The 16,452-nt window shown below is 38.4% G+C and overlaps 1 protein-coding gene across 2 annotated transcripts in view; it reads right to left on the bottom strand.

Moving 5' to 3' along the window:
* ACTR2 (actin related protein 2) overlaps positions 1–16,452 on the bottom strand; it is a 41,614-nt gene that overhangs the window by 5,745 nt on the left and 19,417 nt on the right. For both annotated transcript variants that reach the window (XM_033239247.1, XM_033239248.1), the window contains 5 exons: positions 14,439–14,511; positions 11,144–11,280; positions 9,335–9,484; positions 3,983–4,128; positions 29–161 (listed from right to left, as the gene is read on the bottom strand). In XM_033239247.1, coding sequence (XP_033095138.1) covers positions 29–161; positions 3,983–4,128; positions 9,335–9,484; positions 11,144–11,280; positions 14,439–14,511 — 639 coding nt within the window. The remainder of the gene's footprint in view (positions 1–28; positions 162–3,982; positions 4,129–9,334; positions 9,485–11,143; positions 11,281–14,438; positions 14,512–16,452) is intronic.

The following is a 16,452-nucleotide window of genomic DNA, read 5'->3' as shown; positions in this document are numbered from 1 at the left end:
TAATAATAGTTGATTTACTAATACTTACAGAAAGTTTTTCCACATCACCCTTCAAAACTCGTTCTAAGTAAAGCTGTTTAAGTTCTCGTTCCAACCGTGACGGCAGGCCAGGATACATAGTAGACCCTCCAGAAAGCACAATGTGTTTGTAGAATTCAGATCTAGAAAGGCACCATGGTTATTCATTTGGAGTTTTAGGTTAGGAAAATGGTATCTCAGGGTTACTGTTACTTGTGTCAGCCTCATGGGGTTGCTGGGAGAATTCAATAAAATTCCACATGTAAATCACAGGGCTGAATATTTGCTGTTATTACTACTGTGAAGTAACGACCCCTCTTTACATATAAAATCTTTTTATAATTTTGATGAAAATAAAATACTTCTAAAAGTATATAATACATTTTTTGTGTGTGAATGTAACTGAGACTTCTAATAATGACCAAGATTTACATTACAAACTTCTAGTACTTGGACTATGTTGTCACATGCTTCCCTAAAGCCACTGAAATGTGGTGATTTACTATAATTAGCCCTATTCTACTTTAATCCAGAATTCCTGCTTTTTAATTTTTTATTTATCTTTTGTAGTTTTCTCTTTTTTGTTCCTTTGCTTAGAGGCTGTCTGCTGTTATTTTTGGCTAGACTGATGTGTATGCTTCTTATAGCAGTACCCTCTTTTTTCCTTAAATATGCTGTTGTCTATGATATCAGATAATTCAATCTAAAAAGACTGCATATGTAGTAAAAAGTAACAGAATCTGAGTGAGGGTCTGAGGAATAATACAAAGTTTGGGAGCTGATTTGCACCCATTTTGGCCTTATTCAACCTGGCTTCCAGGTTCTCAATGGCTAAAGCTACTGCAACTCCAACAAAGCATTGTTTTTGTATTTAATTGCCAAAGCAAGCCCGGTGAATGTCGCATAAACTAAGCAGTTGAAATACAGATTCACGTGATAAGTACACATAAGCATTTACATGTACATTTTCAACATGCAGAACACACAAAACAAAATTTGAGTTGTTCCACTTTGCAATGCCAACTCTGTGGAGAAGGTACTGAATCTGACTCCACGCTTTGGGAACGTCAAAGCTCTAATCAGCAACAACAGGCATGTACTTTTTTTTTTTTTTTTTCTTTTTTTAATATACAGAGTCTCACTTTGTCGCCCGGGTTGGAGAGCACTGGCGTAATCTCGGCTCACTGCAACCTCCGCCTCCTGGGTTCAAGTGATTCTCCTGCCTCAGCCTCCCGAGTAGCCGGGACTACAGGTGCCCGCCACTACACCCAGTTAATTTCTTGTATTTTTAGTAGAGACGGGTTTCACCATGTTGGCCAGGATGGTCTCAAACTTCTGACCTCGTGATTCGCCTGCCTCAGCCTCCCAAAGTGCTGGGATTACAGGCGTGAGCCACCGTGCCTGGCCGGCATATACTTTTAAATACAATTTTGCTGTGAATGAACATCAAATCAAAGGACAAAATAATCTAATCCCTATCATGAGAATTTACCACAATTATGAAGGCTAGATTCGATTTCTGATCATCTTCCACAAGGTTTATAGCTTGTTATAAGTCAACTGCTATTTTTATTAATTTCTATTACTATCCTGGCTCCAAAGCCATCCCATCAAAATTAATTAGGTGGCTTCAGGGTTACACAAACAAATAAATGCTTGCTGTACAAAATGCTTCTGGGTGAATTCCTCTATAACCTGAGTGTAGAGAAGGGATTTCTAATGATGACTCAAGCTCTAGCTGTAATAAAATATAAGACTATAAATCTTCTTATATGACTAAATAAAAACAAACTTTTGCATGGCCAAAACACTAAGAGCAATAGACAAACGGCAAACTGAGGAAATACCTGTTCAAAAGACATCAGAAAGCTAAAAGAAAACTTTTCAAAACTGGAAAAAAAAAAAAAAAACCCAAAACTCCAAAATCTACAGACAAAAAACGCCATGAACGATTTGCCAAAAAAAAAAAAAAAAAAATCAAAAATGTCCCTTAAGGCTGGGCGCGGTGGCTCACGCCTGTAATCCCAGCACTTTGGGAGGCCGAGGCGGACAGATCACGAGGTCAAGAGATCAGAGACCATCCTGGCCAACATGGTGAAACCTCGCCTCTACTAAAAATACAAAAATTAGCTGGGTGTGATGGCACGCACCTGTAGTCCCAACTGCTTGGGAGATTGAAGCAGAAGAATCGCTTTAACCCAGGAGGTAGAGGTTGCAGTGAGCTGAGATTGCACCACTGCACTTCTAGCCTGGTGACAGAGCAAGACTCTATCTCAAAAAAAAAAGTCCCTTAAATATATAAAAATATGTTTATATATATATATATATATATAATTTTTATAGTAACTTTTTTTTGTGGCGGTGGGGAGAGACAGGGTCTCACTGTCACTCAGGCTGCAGTGCAGTGGCATAATCGTGGCTCACTGCAGCCTCTACCTCTCAGGCTCAAGCGATCCTCCCACTTCAGCCTTCTGAGTAGCTAGGACTATAGGAGTACACCACCACCACACCTGGCTAATCTTTTTGAAAAAAATTTATGTAAAGACAGGATGTCCATATGTTGCCCAGGCTGGTCTTAAACTTCTCGGCTTAAGCACACCTCCTGCTCAGCCTCCCAAAGTGCTGCAATTACAGCCAGAAGCCACCACACCTGGCTTGACTTCACTCTTAATGAGAGAAATAAAAAGTAAAATTACACTGAAATAATGTCTCACTCATCAGACTGGTGGAAAGAATAAATGATGCAACTGCCAGAGAGGGAAATTTGGCAATATCTAACAAAAATACATGCATTTACATCAAACTAAGAAGTTTCTCTCAGCACTTTGGTAGGCTGAGGGGGTGGGGGTGGATCACTTGAGGCCAGGAGTTCAAGACCAGCCTGGTCAATATGGCAAAACCCCATCTCTACTAAAAAATACAAAAAAAAAAAAAAAATGCTGGGCATGGTGGTGCATGCCTGTAATCCCAGCTACTTGGGAGGCTGAGGCACGAGAATCACTTGAAAACGGGAGGCAGAGGTTGCAGTGAGCCAAGATTGCACCACTACACTCCAGCCTGGGTGAGAAAGTGACATTCCATCTCAAAAAAAAAAAACAAAAAACAAACCAATAACAACAACAAAAGAAGTTTCTGCACAGCAAAGGAATTAATCAACAAAGTGAAGATACAACCTACAGAATGTGAGAATATACTTGCCAACCAGACATCTGATAAGGAGTTAATATCCCAAATATATAAGAAACTCAAATCTCAAATGACTAAATAGCAAGAAAACAAATAACCCAATTAATAAATGGGCAAATGACCTGAATAGACATTTCTCAAAACACACACAAATGGAAAAAATGCTAAGCATCCCTAATCATCAGGGAAATAAATGCAAATTAAACCACAATGAGAGATCACTTCACACCTGTTAGAATGGCTATTATCAAAAAAGGGAAAAGGTAACAAATACTGGCGAGGATGTGGAGAAAAGGAAACCCTTGTACACTGCTGGTGGGAGTGTGAATTAGTACAGCTATTACGGAAAACAGTATGGAGGTTCCTCAAAAAGTTAAAAATAGAACTACCATATGATACAGCAATTCTACTACTGGGTATATCTCCAAAGGATCTGAAATCAGTATGACTATGTAAGAGAGTATCTTTATCCTTAGGAAACACCAACTGGTAAAGAACTGATGCATTTAATCTACTCTCAAACAGTTCAGAAAAAAAACAGAATGAAAAACAAACATGCAGAATATTATAATTAGTAAAATGGTAAATCTAGATAAAGGATATAGATAAGTTTTCTGCACTTTTCTTGCAACTTTTCCATAAGTCTGAAATTATTTCAAGTAAGTTTATAAACAACTTAGTCATTCTATTTAATTCCACCTATTTCTGCTAAATAACTTTAAAAAATTTTAAATTATTTTTCTGATAAATAACTTTGAAATCACCATTTCTAATATACCTGGTATCAATGTCAGCCGCCTGAATTGTGTTAAAAAGCAATTCAGCAACACCAACTCCTTCAACATTGATCAAGTGAGGCTGAAATAAAGCTTCTGGTGCTTCAAATCTCTCTCCCCCAACTTTGATGATACGTCCATCTGGGAGCTAGAAACCAAGAATAATCAGGTACTAATCAGAAAAGATTAAAATTTCCCAGTGTTCTCCAGAACACTAGTACTTACAAATACATCTGTTCTGTAACCAAAATCATTACCAACAATAACTTTTCCTAAAATATATTTTGGGAAAAAAAGGTAAATTAAATAGATACAGGTAACTGTTTTGCTTTTAAAAGTGGTATGCCATGCCCCCAAATATCAGGAATTTCTTGGAGAAATCACTGATGTTTGAGTGCATGACATTTGCAGCAAAGCAGAAACAGCCATTACTGGCCAACCACTGTATTTTGATTACTGCTGCTATGTGTTACTGCAGTTTTATGATTTTAACATATTTGTGATTTTATGGATATTTCTGCTATGTAGAATAGACATGTTAAACATTGATTGACTGACTGATTGAGATGGAGTTTCGCTCTTGTCGCCCAGGCTGGAGCGCAATGGCACGATCTCGGCTCACTCCAACCTCTGTCTCCTAGGTTCAAGCAATTCTCCTGCCTCAGCCTCCTGAGTTGCTGGGATTACAGGCATGCGCCACCACGCCAGCATATTTTTATATTTTTAGTAAAGATGGGGTTTCATCATGTTGACCAGGTCTTGAACTCCTGGCCTCAGGTGATCTGCCCGCCTTGGCCTCCCAAAGTGCTGGGATTACAGGCATGAACCACTGCACCCAGCTACATCAAACATTTTAAATAATTTTATTTCACCAAATAATTACTCTGTGAAACTATTATTTTGCCATCAAAATACTTTATAACATGTGTGCCACTTCTATCAAATCATTTAATCCAAAAAATGTTTTATGATCAAAGAAGTTTACAGAACACTGATCTAGACTATTTTTATTAGACAATTCTGTTGTATCCTACTAGGTCCTAATAAATTTTAAATAACTGATAAATATAATTTCAATTTAAGCAAATAAGATTTAAACAAATCAGGTATCATATTATGACTTTGTACAAAAAAACCTTGTCAGTCACACATTATGTTCATATTTAATTAAATGAGAAATGTTAAGTAGAAACTTCCTCTCATAACACCTCACAATTCACTGGATTGTCCTAAGTAATAAGCACGCCCATGTATGCTGGCATTTGACACATTTCTATACAAGATACCAGAATTAATTTTACATTAACAAGTCTAACAGTACATTTATAATATAATTACTTCTTTTTTTTTTTGAGACAGAGTCTCGTTCTATCACCCAGACTGGAGTGCAGTGGCTTGATCTTGGCTCAGTGTAACCTCTGCCTACTGGGTTCAAACGATTCTCATACCTCAGCCACCCAAGTAGCTGAGATTACAGGCATGTGCTACCACGCCTGGCTAATTTTTGTATTTTTAGTAGAGACAGTTTCTGCATGTTGGCCAGGCTGATCTCGAGCTCCTGGCCTCAAGTGATCCGCCCAGTTTGGCCTTCCAAAAGTGCTGGGATTACAGGCATGAGACACCATGTCTGGCCCTATTATATATATATATTTTTTGAGATAGGGTCTTGCTCTGTTGTCCAGGCTAGAGGGCAGTGGTGTGATCATGGCTCACTGCAGCCTCAATCTCCCAGATTCAAGTGATCTTCCCACCTCAGCCTCCCAAGTAGCTGGCACTACAGACGTACACTACTGTCTGGCTCATTTTGTTTATTTTTTGTAGAGATGGGGTCTTGCTTTGTTACTCAAGCTGTTTTTGAACTCCTGGGCTCGAATGATCCTCCCATCTCGGCCTCCCAAAGTACTGGGATTACAGGGATGAGCCACCACGCCTGGCCAATTACAATGATTGTTTAGATTCCAAAACTGACTGATTCTGGTCCCAGCTACCTAGGAGGGTAAGGTGGGAGGATCACCTAACTCTGGGAGATTGAGACTGAAGTGAGCAGAGATCATGCCACTGCACTGTAGCCTGGGCAACAGAGTGAGGAAACCCTGTCTCAAAAGAGAAAGAAAAAAAAGGTTACCAAAACTTATAACCTTAAAAAAGCCACCTCCATCAGGTGGGTTCACATGAAATCATCCAAAATATTTGGAAAAACTTCAAACAGCAGATCTTACTAGCAAAACCTCCTTCCTTAAGCACTCGAAGCCTGATAGTGTGGCTTCTTTCCATGCTCTGGCTGCTGCCCAACATGGGGTCAAGTTTTCTAACCACCTTAATGAACTGTTAAACTGTAGGCATCCCATTTCTTTGCACCAAATCTTACCCTGTTCTGTATTTGTCCACTCATGCCCCTCTTTACTTACTCATCAGCTTATTACTTTATACTTGTGTATATGTGTGTGTGTGTGTGTGTGTGTATATATCAAATATATATATATATGTAAATATATATATGGGTTTTTGGTTTTTTTTTTTGAGACAGGGTCTCGTTCCTTCACCCAGGCAGGAGTGCAGTGGTACAATCCTAGCTCTGCCTCAAAACTTCAGCCTTGAACTCCTGGGCTCAAGCAATCTTCCCACCTCAGCCTCTCAACTAGCTAGGACTACAGGCATGTGCCACTACGCCTGGCAAATTTTTGTATTTTTTGTAGAGACAGGGTCTTCTTGTTATATTGCCCAGGCTGGCCATGAACTCCTGGCCTCAAGTGATCCTCCTATCTCAGCCTCCCAAAATGCTGGGATTACAGGTGTGAGCCACTACACCCAGCCTATTTGTATATATTTTTGTAGCCTACCTCAAATGCTTTGAGAAAAGAGAGAAGGAAGAAATAAAACACATTTTACATTTCTAGTTTGCTTATTTTGTGCTCTGTGGCAGCCACTTTCTTCCAAACTAATCAGGTAGATGGAAAATTAGACAACTAGAGAAACTATCAAGAAGACTTCAGGAAGGAATCTCCAAAGCAAATCTGGAGATGATTAAGTTACAAAATGGTTTACTCCTAGAAGAAAACCTAGGTAGTACCATTCAGGACATAGGCATGGGCAAAGACTTCATGACTAAAACACCAAAAGCAATTGCATCAAAACCCAAAATAGACAAATGGGATCTAATTAAACTAAAGAGCTTCTTGCACAGCAAAAGAAACTATCATCAGAGTGAACAGGCAACCTACAGAATGGGAAAATTTTTTGCAATCTATCCATCTGACAAAGGGTTAACATCCAGAATCTACAAGGAACTTAAACAAATTTACAAGAAAAAGACAAATAACCCCATCAAAAAGTAGGCAAAGGATATGAACAGATACTTTTCAAAAGAAGACATTTATACAGCCAATAAACATATGAAAAAAAGCTAGTCATCACTGGTCATTAGAGAAATACAAATCAAAACCACAAAATCTCATGCCAGTTAGAATGGTGATCCTTAAAAAGTCAGGAAACAACAGATGCCAGAGAGGATGCAGAGAAATAGGAATGCTTTTACACTGTTGGTGGTAGTGTAAATTAGTTCAACCACTGTGGAAGACAGTGTGGTGATTCCTCAAGAATCTAGAACTAGAAATACCATTTGACCCAGCGATCCCATTACTGGTTATATACCCAAAGGATTATAAATCATGCTACTATAAAGACACATGCACATGTATGTTTATTGCAGCACCATTCACAATAGTAAAGACTTAAAACCAACCCAAATGCCCATCAATGTTGCAGTGGATAAAGAAAACGTGGCACATATACACCATAGAATACCGTGCAGCCATAAAAAAAGAATGAGTTCATGTCCTTTACAGGGACATGGGTGAAGCTGGAAACCATCATTCTCAGCAAATTAACACAGGAAAAGAAAACCAAACACCAAATGTTCTCACTCATAAGTGGGAGTTGAACAATGAGAACATATGGGCACTGGGAGGGGAATACCACACATGGGGCCTGTCGGGGGTTGGGGGGCAAGGGGAGGAACAGTATTAGGAGAAATATCTGATGCAGATGACGGGTTGATGGGTGCAGCAAATCACCATAGCACATGTATACCTATGTAACAAACTTGCATTTTCTGCACATGTATCTCAGAACTTAAAATGTAATAAAAAATAAATTTAAAAAAATTTTAAATGGGTTTACTGAATATTTGGATCACTATCTTAACAACTCATTTTTTTTTCCTGACATGGAGTCTTGCGCTGTCACCCAGGTTTGAGTGCAGTGGCATGATCTCAGCTCACTGCAACCTCCGCCTCCTGGGTTGAAGCAATTCTCCTGCCTCAGCCTACAGCCTACTGAGCAGCTGAGATTACAGGTACCCACCACCTTGCTCAGCTAATTTTTTGCATTTTTAGTAAAGACGGGATTTACGCCATGTTGGCCAGGCTGGTCTCCAACTCCTGACCTCAGGTGATCCACCCTCCTCGGCCTCCCAAAGTGCTGGGATTTACAGGCGTGAGCCACTGCACCCGGCCAACAACAAATTTTTTATAATTATTTTTAAAATGACTATTTTGCACATATTTGTGAATATGTAGAGCTAGTACACATCATATGGTTTTAAAATACTTGCCTTTATTGCCTATTACTGTTTCATTTTAGTAATAACTAGTCAACTCCTCTGGTATCATAAACTATAACTAGGTCCTAAATCTCATTAGTTACAATTTCAAGTTAACATTTAACACCTCATTAAAAAATATTAAGTAAGGGAAGGCTGCCACCTACTGAATTAGTAAAGCAATGCTCCAGAATGACCATTTCCAAAGTACGTTTCTTAGACCACTAATCCCATGAAATTCTGAAAAGTCCTAGAGTGTAAGTCTGAGAAACACACCTACTATATTAATTGTGTATATATTAGCATACCAAAGGCTCTTGAGTTCTACAGTGAAGTGAAATCAACTGCTTCCCAAACAGTTGATTTCCCAAACTTATTTGACAATGTAATTCAATTTTTGTGAAATGCTTATTAACATCTCAGGGAAATAAAGTTCTGTAAAACATATGTTGAGAAATGCTATGCCAAATACTAGAATCTCAAAATAATATCTTGCATCTAATTATATCCTAGTGTAGAGAGTAATTTATGATTCTTGCCTTAATTTGCATTATATGGTGCCCTAAAATAATTAAATAGCATCTTAATGTAGAAAGAGACATTAAAAGTCACACATATACATACTGCAACAACCCAAGACAAAAATACTGACTCTAAGAAAACCTCCTTAAGTTGACACCAATAACCATGGCTGCCCACTTTAAAACATATATATATATATATATATATATATATATACACTGGAAACACTTACTGTATAAGATTCAACTAGTACTGTGGTTTCTAAGGCCAGTTTCTGCTCTTGCTCAATATTATATCCCACGTAACACAGTTTTTCTTTAATCATGCGAACCGTTTCAAAATCAGCAGAGTGGTTGAAGGCATATCCTCGCAACAGAAGCAGCTGGTACAAAACAACAGCAATAAGTTCATAATAGATCTGAATGAGTTCTACTCTGCAAAAGCTATTAATGCTCATTAAATATGTCACATCAATAACAGAATGGGCAGTGGATTCTCAGCTCCTACTGAGTATTTCAGAAGTAGGAGTTTACCCCCCATAAAAGGATTTAGAGAGGGTAAAATAATTAACAACTCATAAATAAGTCAGTAAAATGACTAGAAAAGTCAGTTTTTGAAAAGCTCTACATGAGTACTAATGTTTTGATAGTTTTGATAAACAATCAAAAGTATATTAATAAATATTATTTTAGTGCTGGACTCCTGTAGCCTGCAGTTTGCTCCTACAATTAATGCCATATTTATGAAATGCCCCCAAGTCTTTAAAAGTTTTATCTTTAGCTTCTAGTACTGTGTCTGGCACATATTAGAAGGGCAATAGCATTTGTTTAACAAATGATAAGGGAATTATTCGGATACTCAAAGGTATAATCTCTATTGTTATGTGTCTTAAATGCTAGAAAATATTACTATTTTTTTTTTAAAAACCCACTGAGAGAAAAAACATTACTAGACTTTACAAATAAAAAAATATATCCTCTAATATTTGAGTCTGTGTTCTCAAGACAACCCCAGAAATTCTGTTGGTTACCCTTTGAATTTTGGCCTAAAATGAGAGTATTATAATTCTCATTAATTTAATCTCCCCTCATGAGGAGGATTACTTAAATGACACTGAAGGAACCCAATGTCAAGGTGCAACCCAATTTAATGCAGAGACAGGGTTTCTTAACAGTAGCACCACTGACAGACTATACATTGTTTGTGGTGCAGCCAGCCCTATTCATTATGTAATGTTCAGCAGCATTCCTGCCCAGCTCAGACAACCAAAAATGCATCCAGAAATTGCTAATATCCCCCAGGGGACAGCACTGTCCCCTGGTGAGAACCACTGTCCTGGAGAGGATAGACTGATTACAGAATTCTGGTATAAACAATTTTCTAAATTTTATTTTAATATTCAAAATGATATATGTTAGCAAGTAGACGCCTTATGTACTTTCTCTAACAATGTTTTAAAGAAAATTATAATTAGTTATATTCAGAAGTAAACTAAAATAGTAAATATTAAAAACTGGATATATTCCATGAAAACTACTAAACATTAAAGTCTGCTGTATTTGGGCTGTTTTTCTCAAATATCATTAATTTGCTATCACTGTATTTTGTGGGAAAGGACAAGAGTAGGCAACCCAACCAAGAATATGGCTTAAAACATACCTGCTCAAAGAAAGGTTTTATGGCAGAAAAGGCTGCCTGAGCTGACCAAGAAAGTTTCAAGATAGGGGTCCCTTCCATCCTTGAAATAGATATCTGTCTACTCATTCCTCAGGAATAACAAATATAATTACGTAATGATATAATGTACTCTCATTAGTATACAGAGATCATGTCTGTACATCTTTTTTTCTTGTTTTTATATATCTTTTTTTCTTCATGTGTATAAATCTTATATGGATTTTTATATAAATAAGGGAGGTAATTGGGTAATTTCTCTAGTGGTACAGATTTGCTGGAATCCTAAAATGACACATTCAATTCTGTGTTAAGATGGTAAACAAATTACAAAATTTAATTTCCATGATATTTTCCTTTCACTTACCTTGATAAGATATCTAGTTATATCCCTCCCAGCAATATCCAGTCTCCTGGTAAGATGAGGGAGAGAAAAACCTTCATATACTGGGCAAATGTGGGTCACACCATCTCCAGAGTCCACCACTACACCAGTCAATAAACCTGCATAAAAGCCAGGGGAGTTAAATAAAAAAGTCAAATCAGAAAAATCAAAGCCAGCAAGTTCCAAATACAGTACAGAAGCCAAAATAGAAACGTAACCAACTAGAAGCCAGAATTTATTATTTACTTTGCAGTTTTTTCCTAATGCATAAGTATTAAAGCGAGTGTTCCTTTTTCAGACTTTTAGTCTACTATTATGTGCTGCCCAAGGAGATGAGAAGAAACAGACCCTGAGACCGAGGACTGAAAAACAGGACTTTTTTTTTTTTTTTTTTTTTTTTGAGACAGGATCTGGCTCTGTCATCCGGGCTGGAGGAGTACAGTGGCTCAATCTAGGCTCAGTGCAACCTTCATTTCCCGGGTTCCAGTCATACCTCCCACCTTAGCCTCCTGAGTAGCTGGGACTACAGATATGCGCCTGCATCATGCCTGGCAAATTTTTGTATTTTTTTGTAGAGACAGGGTTTCACCATGTTGCCCAATCTGGTCTCGAACTCCTGGCCTCAAGTGATGTGTCCGCCTTGGCCTCCCAAACTGCTGGGGTTACAGGTATGAGCCACCACACCCAGCAGAACATGTTCTTAAAGCTCTGTACAATTCTTCATTTTTTTCAACTTAGATAGTTTTGAATATACTACAAATAACATATACGGTGTGTTCTGTAAAAATGCCTATGGATACTAGACAACTAGAAATCTAAGAAAAATGAAACGTGACTACCCAAAGCATCACTTTGATTATTCACTGGAAACCTTATAATAAAAGGCAATGTCAGTTAAACCTCATAATAAAAGAACAGCAAAGAAGCTGCTTTGTTTCCCATGTTTCCTCAACCTCCTGGGCTCAAGTGATCCTCTCACCTCAGCCTCTCAAGTGGCTGCGACTATAGGCGTGTGCCACCACACCCAGATAATTTTATTTTTTGTAGAGACAGGGATCTCACTATGTTGCTCAGGCTGGTCCCAAACTCCGGAGATCCAGCAATTTGCCCGCCTTGGCTTCTCAAAGTGCTGGGATTACAGGCATGAGACACTATACCTAGTGAAAGAAACTTTTTAAAATTTTATTTATTTATTTATTTTTTGAGACAGAGTCTCACTCTGTTGCCCAGGCTGGAGTGCAATGGCGCAATCTCGGCTCACTGCAACTTCCACCTCCTAGGTTCCAGCAATTCTCCTGCCTCAGCCTCCCTAGTAGCTGGGATTACAGGCGCCTGCCACCACGCCCGGCTAATTTTTTGTATTTTTTTTTTAGTAGAGACGGGGTTTCACCGTGTTAGTCAGGATGATCTCAATCTCTTGACCTCGTGATCTGCCCACCTCGGCCTCCCAAAGTGCTGGGATTACAGATGCGAGCCACCACGCCCGGCCCAAAAAAACCTTTTTTAACTTACATTTTTTAATTTAAAAAGTTATTTTAAACCAAAATACGCAATTATCTATAACATGTCAGTATTACGTTATTTGGTTCTCATCCCTAAATAGACTGTCTCCCTTTTTCTTATATAAATTTGCATGTATTATAGTATTTAATTACAATAATTTGTCTTGGGAAACATTTATTAAAACTACTTTTTTTTTTTTTTTTTGGTGAGACGGAGTCTCACTCTGTCTTCTAGACTGGAGTGCAGAGGCATGATCTCGGCTCACTGCAAGCTCCACCTTCCGGATTCACATCATTCTCCTGCCTCCGTCTCCTGAGTAGCTGGGACTACAGGCACCCGCCACCACCATGCCTGGCTAATTTTTTGTATTTTTAGTAGAGACAGGGTTTCACCATGTTAATCTCAATCTCCTGACCTTGTGATCCACCCACCTTGGCCTCCCAAAGTGCTGGGATTACAGGTATGAGCCACCGCGCCCAGCCTAAAACTACCTCCTTTTTAAGGTGATATAATTTTAAGTTGATATAATTGTTGATGCAATAAGCCTCATAAATAAAACTCATATACCGACCTCGAATATTGTACTCTTTTGAAGAAGAGGCTTTCCATTGCAAAAAAGAAAAAGAAAAAAAAAAGAGGAATCCACACCATCATCAATTCAAAAATACTCCCAGTAACACTGACTAAAGCAAGAATTTACATTTTATTTCCCAAAGAGCCCTTCCTACCCACCTCACCTTATTTTCTACCACTTCCATCAGGTCACACACTGGCCTTTCTCCAAACACACTTGACCCATTTCCAGTGCCAGACCCTTTTCCCACTGGATTATCCCATTAAGTGCCTAAAAGACTCCTTGGCACATATCTGACAGGCCCAGACATTCTCAATAAGTTCCTGTTGAATTTATAAGACCATAAAAAAAAAAAAAAAAAGAGCTCTCCTGACATGGCAAATATTTTATTTCCAATAAGGAGGGAGGCAGCTGCTAATGGAAATATCAACAGAATATAAGTAGTCCCCTCCATTAAACCCACCTCAAAAGTTAGACATGCACTCCCAAATGTTTACCTTCTCCTTTTTAATCTACTATATATTTGACAGGCATGATTTTATGCTACCTTTTTGAATCTCTGTGTTTTTTATTTAACTTGAGTCAATTCTGAGGACAAATTCCATGCATAAAAAAATAGCTATGCCGGGCATGGTGACTCATGCATGTAATCCCAGCACTCCAGGAGGCTAACGCGGGCGGATCACATGAGATTGGGAGTTTGAGACCAGTCTGCCCGATATGGAGAAACCCCATCTCTACTAAAAATACAAAATTAGCCGGGTGTGGTGGCACATGCCTGTAATCCCAACTACTCAGGAGGAGGCTGAGGCAGGAAAATCGCTTGAACCCAGGAGGTGGAGGTTGCCGTGAGCCGAAATTGCACTATTGCACTCCGGCCTGGGTAACAAGAGCAAAAATCCATCACACACACACACACACAAAAATCAAAATAGCTTAAAAGAGAACATCCTATTTTTAAAAAAATAAGTTTTAAGCCTTTTTTTAACCTTAAATCCATATTTAGCAAAGCAAATAAAAATGTATATAAAATCTTATTTGACAAATTTTAGAAACTGTGAAAATATTTCAAAGTGTGGTATATAAATAATGTACTTTCCTGGGGCTTATAACTTATTGAGAAACCAAATTCTCTGACATAAAATGTACATAATAAATGTTTGATGATGTGATTTTTTCTAACAGTTAAGCTTCACCTACCTTGAGCGTACAAAGTCAGAACTGCCTGGATGGCTACATATACACCGGAAAACTGGTAAGTTTCAAACATTACCTGTAAATGTGGACAGAAAGAAAAAAACTGGTATTTAGAAATTTACATAATAAATATATGTTTTCTTCATGGTCACAAAGTGGAATTAATTGCCCAAAATAGAATCAAAATGGACCTGAAATAGTCTTCCATTTTCATCAGCTCCTCTTGTTTCTTATTAAAGTCCTGCTGCTACAGAGCTCCAAGTCTGAAGACAGACTTCTGGATACATACTAAGTCTCCAAGTATTTCATAAGTACAACAAAGCAAAGATTTCTTAGTGTATTAGTTAATGACTAATTAGTGTGAAAGAAAGCTCTCTGTATTGAACAAGACTTTCTTAACTGATGTCCCTTAAGGGAAATATCTTTTTTTTTTTTCTGAGATGAAATCTCACTCTGTTGCCCAAGCTGGAGTACTGTGGTGCAATCTCGGCTCACTGCAACCTCCACCTCCTGGGTTCAAGCGATTCTCCTGCCTCAGCCTCCCGAGTAGCTGGGAATACAGGCACGCACCACCACGCCTGGCTAATTTTTGTATTTTTAGTAGAGACAGGGCTTCACTATGTTGGCCAGGCTGGTCTTGAACTCCTGACCTCATGATCCACCTGCCTCGGCCTCCCAAAGTGTTGGGATTACAGGTGTCAGCCACCACGTCCAGCCAGGGAAATATCTTTTAATTCAAAGACAAAATACAGAAATTGCTTTACAGAGCTTCGCACCCCCTCCCTCAATCTGGGCCAAGAGTGTAGCTCTATCTACTCTGAGCAGCTTAAAAATTAAAAGAAAGAAAGAAACAACAACAGTAAAATGGCATGTCAAAGACAAAAATCAACGGTTATTTCCTGATTGCTGGAAAACACAGAAATGGCTTAGTTGCTAAGCCCAGTCCCTACTTGAATCAAGACTGTAATTACATCCTCCTAATGAACTATCCTGGAAGGAGGAGTTGTTTCCTTGGTGCCCTCACTGGTCACACACATGTTCATTCTCTGTAGCCCAGGTTGTCTGGGAATATCCTGCATGATTTTTTTTGGTGATCTAGACTGAGCACTCCTTGACTGGTAGGGTTGCCTATCACTCTGAATATCTAAATATTTAGAAATTTTACAATGAAAATTACATAGAATTTAAATTCTACAACTCTGAAACACATACTCATCAATTAAACAATTAGATAGTCTGAATAGCATTTTATTCCATCATCCTTTATTCCACCTCCACAGGGATGAAAATGGAAGAATGATCATATATACGCACACACCAACTTGAAAGCATGTTAATGAGATTAAGGTAGGACACTATCAGTCATAGACATATTTGTACTCAAACAAATAAGAATATTAAAATGTAAGCCATAAGAAATCATATGGATTCCGGCCGGGCACGGTGGCTCAAGCCTGTAATCCCAGCACTTTGGGAGGCCGAAGCGGGCGGATCACCAGGTCAGAAGATCGAGACCATCCTGGCTAACATGGTGAAACCCCGTCTCTACTAAAAAATACAAAAAACTAGCCGGGCGAGGTGGTGGGCGCCTGTAGTCCCAGCTACTCGGGAGGCTGAGGCAGGAGAATGGCGTGAACCCGGGAGGCGGAGCTTGCAGTGAGCTGAGATCCGGCCACTGCACTCAGCCTGGTGACAGAGCGAGACTCCGTCTCAAAAAAAAAAAAAAAAAAAAAAAAAAAAAAAAAAAAAAAGAAATCATATGGATTCTTAAAACCATGATCTAAGATTTTCAAAACACTTAATTAAAAAATTGAGTTTTAATACAGGCTTTCAAAATACTGTCTAACAACATTTTCTTCTAAACCCTTTCAAAAATATCCATCAACATTTAAACGTATTCATAAAGTAAACAAAACATTTACATTAAATAGTAACTGGAAAGCTACAGAAGTTATTACATTTCTACCTCATATATACAAAAATAAAAGAACCTTGAAAACTTACTTATTTAAACTAT

This window comes from Trachypithecus francoisi, unplaced genomic scaffold, assembly GCF_009764315.1.
Source record: "Trachypithecus francoisi isolate TF-2019V2 unplaced genomic scaffold, Tfra_2.0 Lachesis_group17, whole genome shotgun sequence".
Lineage (NCBI taxonomy): Eukaryota > Metazoa > Chordata > Mammalia > Primates > Cercopithecidae > Trachypithecus > Trachypithecus francoisi.
Note: the sequence above shows the minus strand (reverse complement) of the source record. Positions and strands in the feature narration are given on the sequence as shown.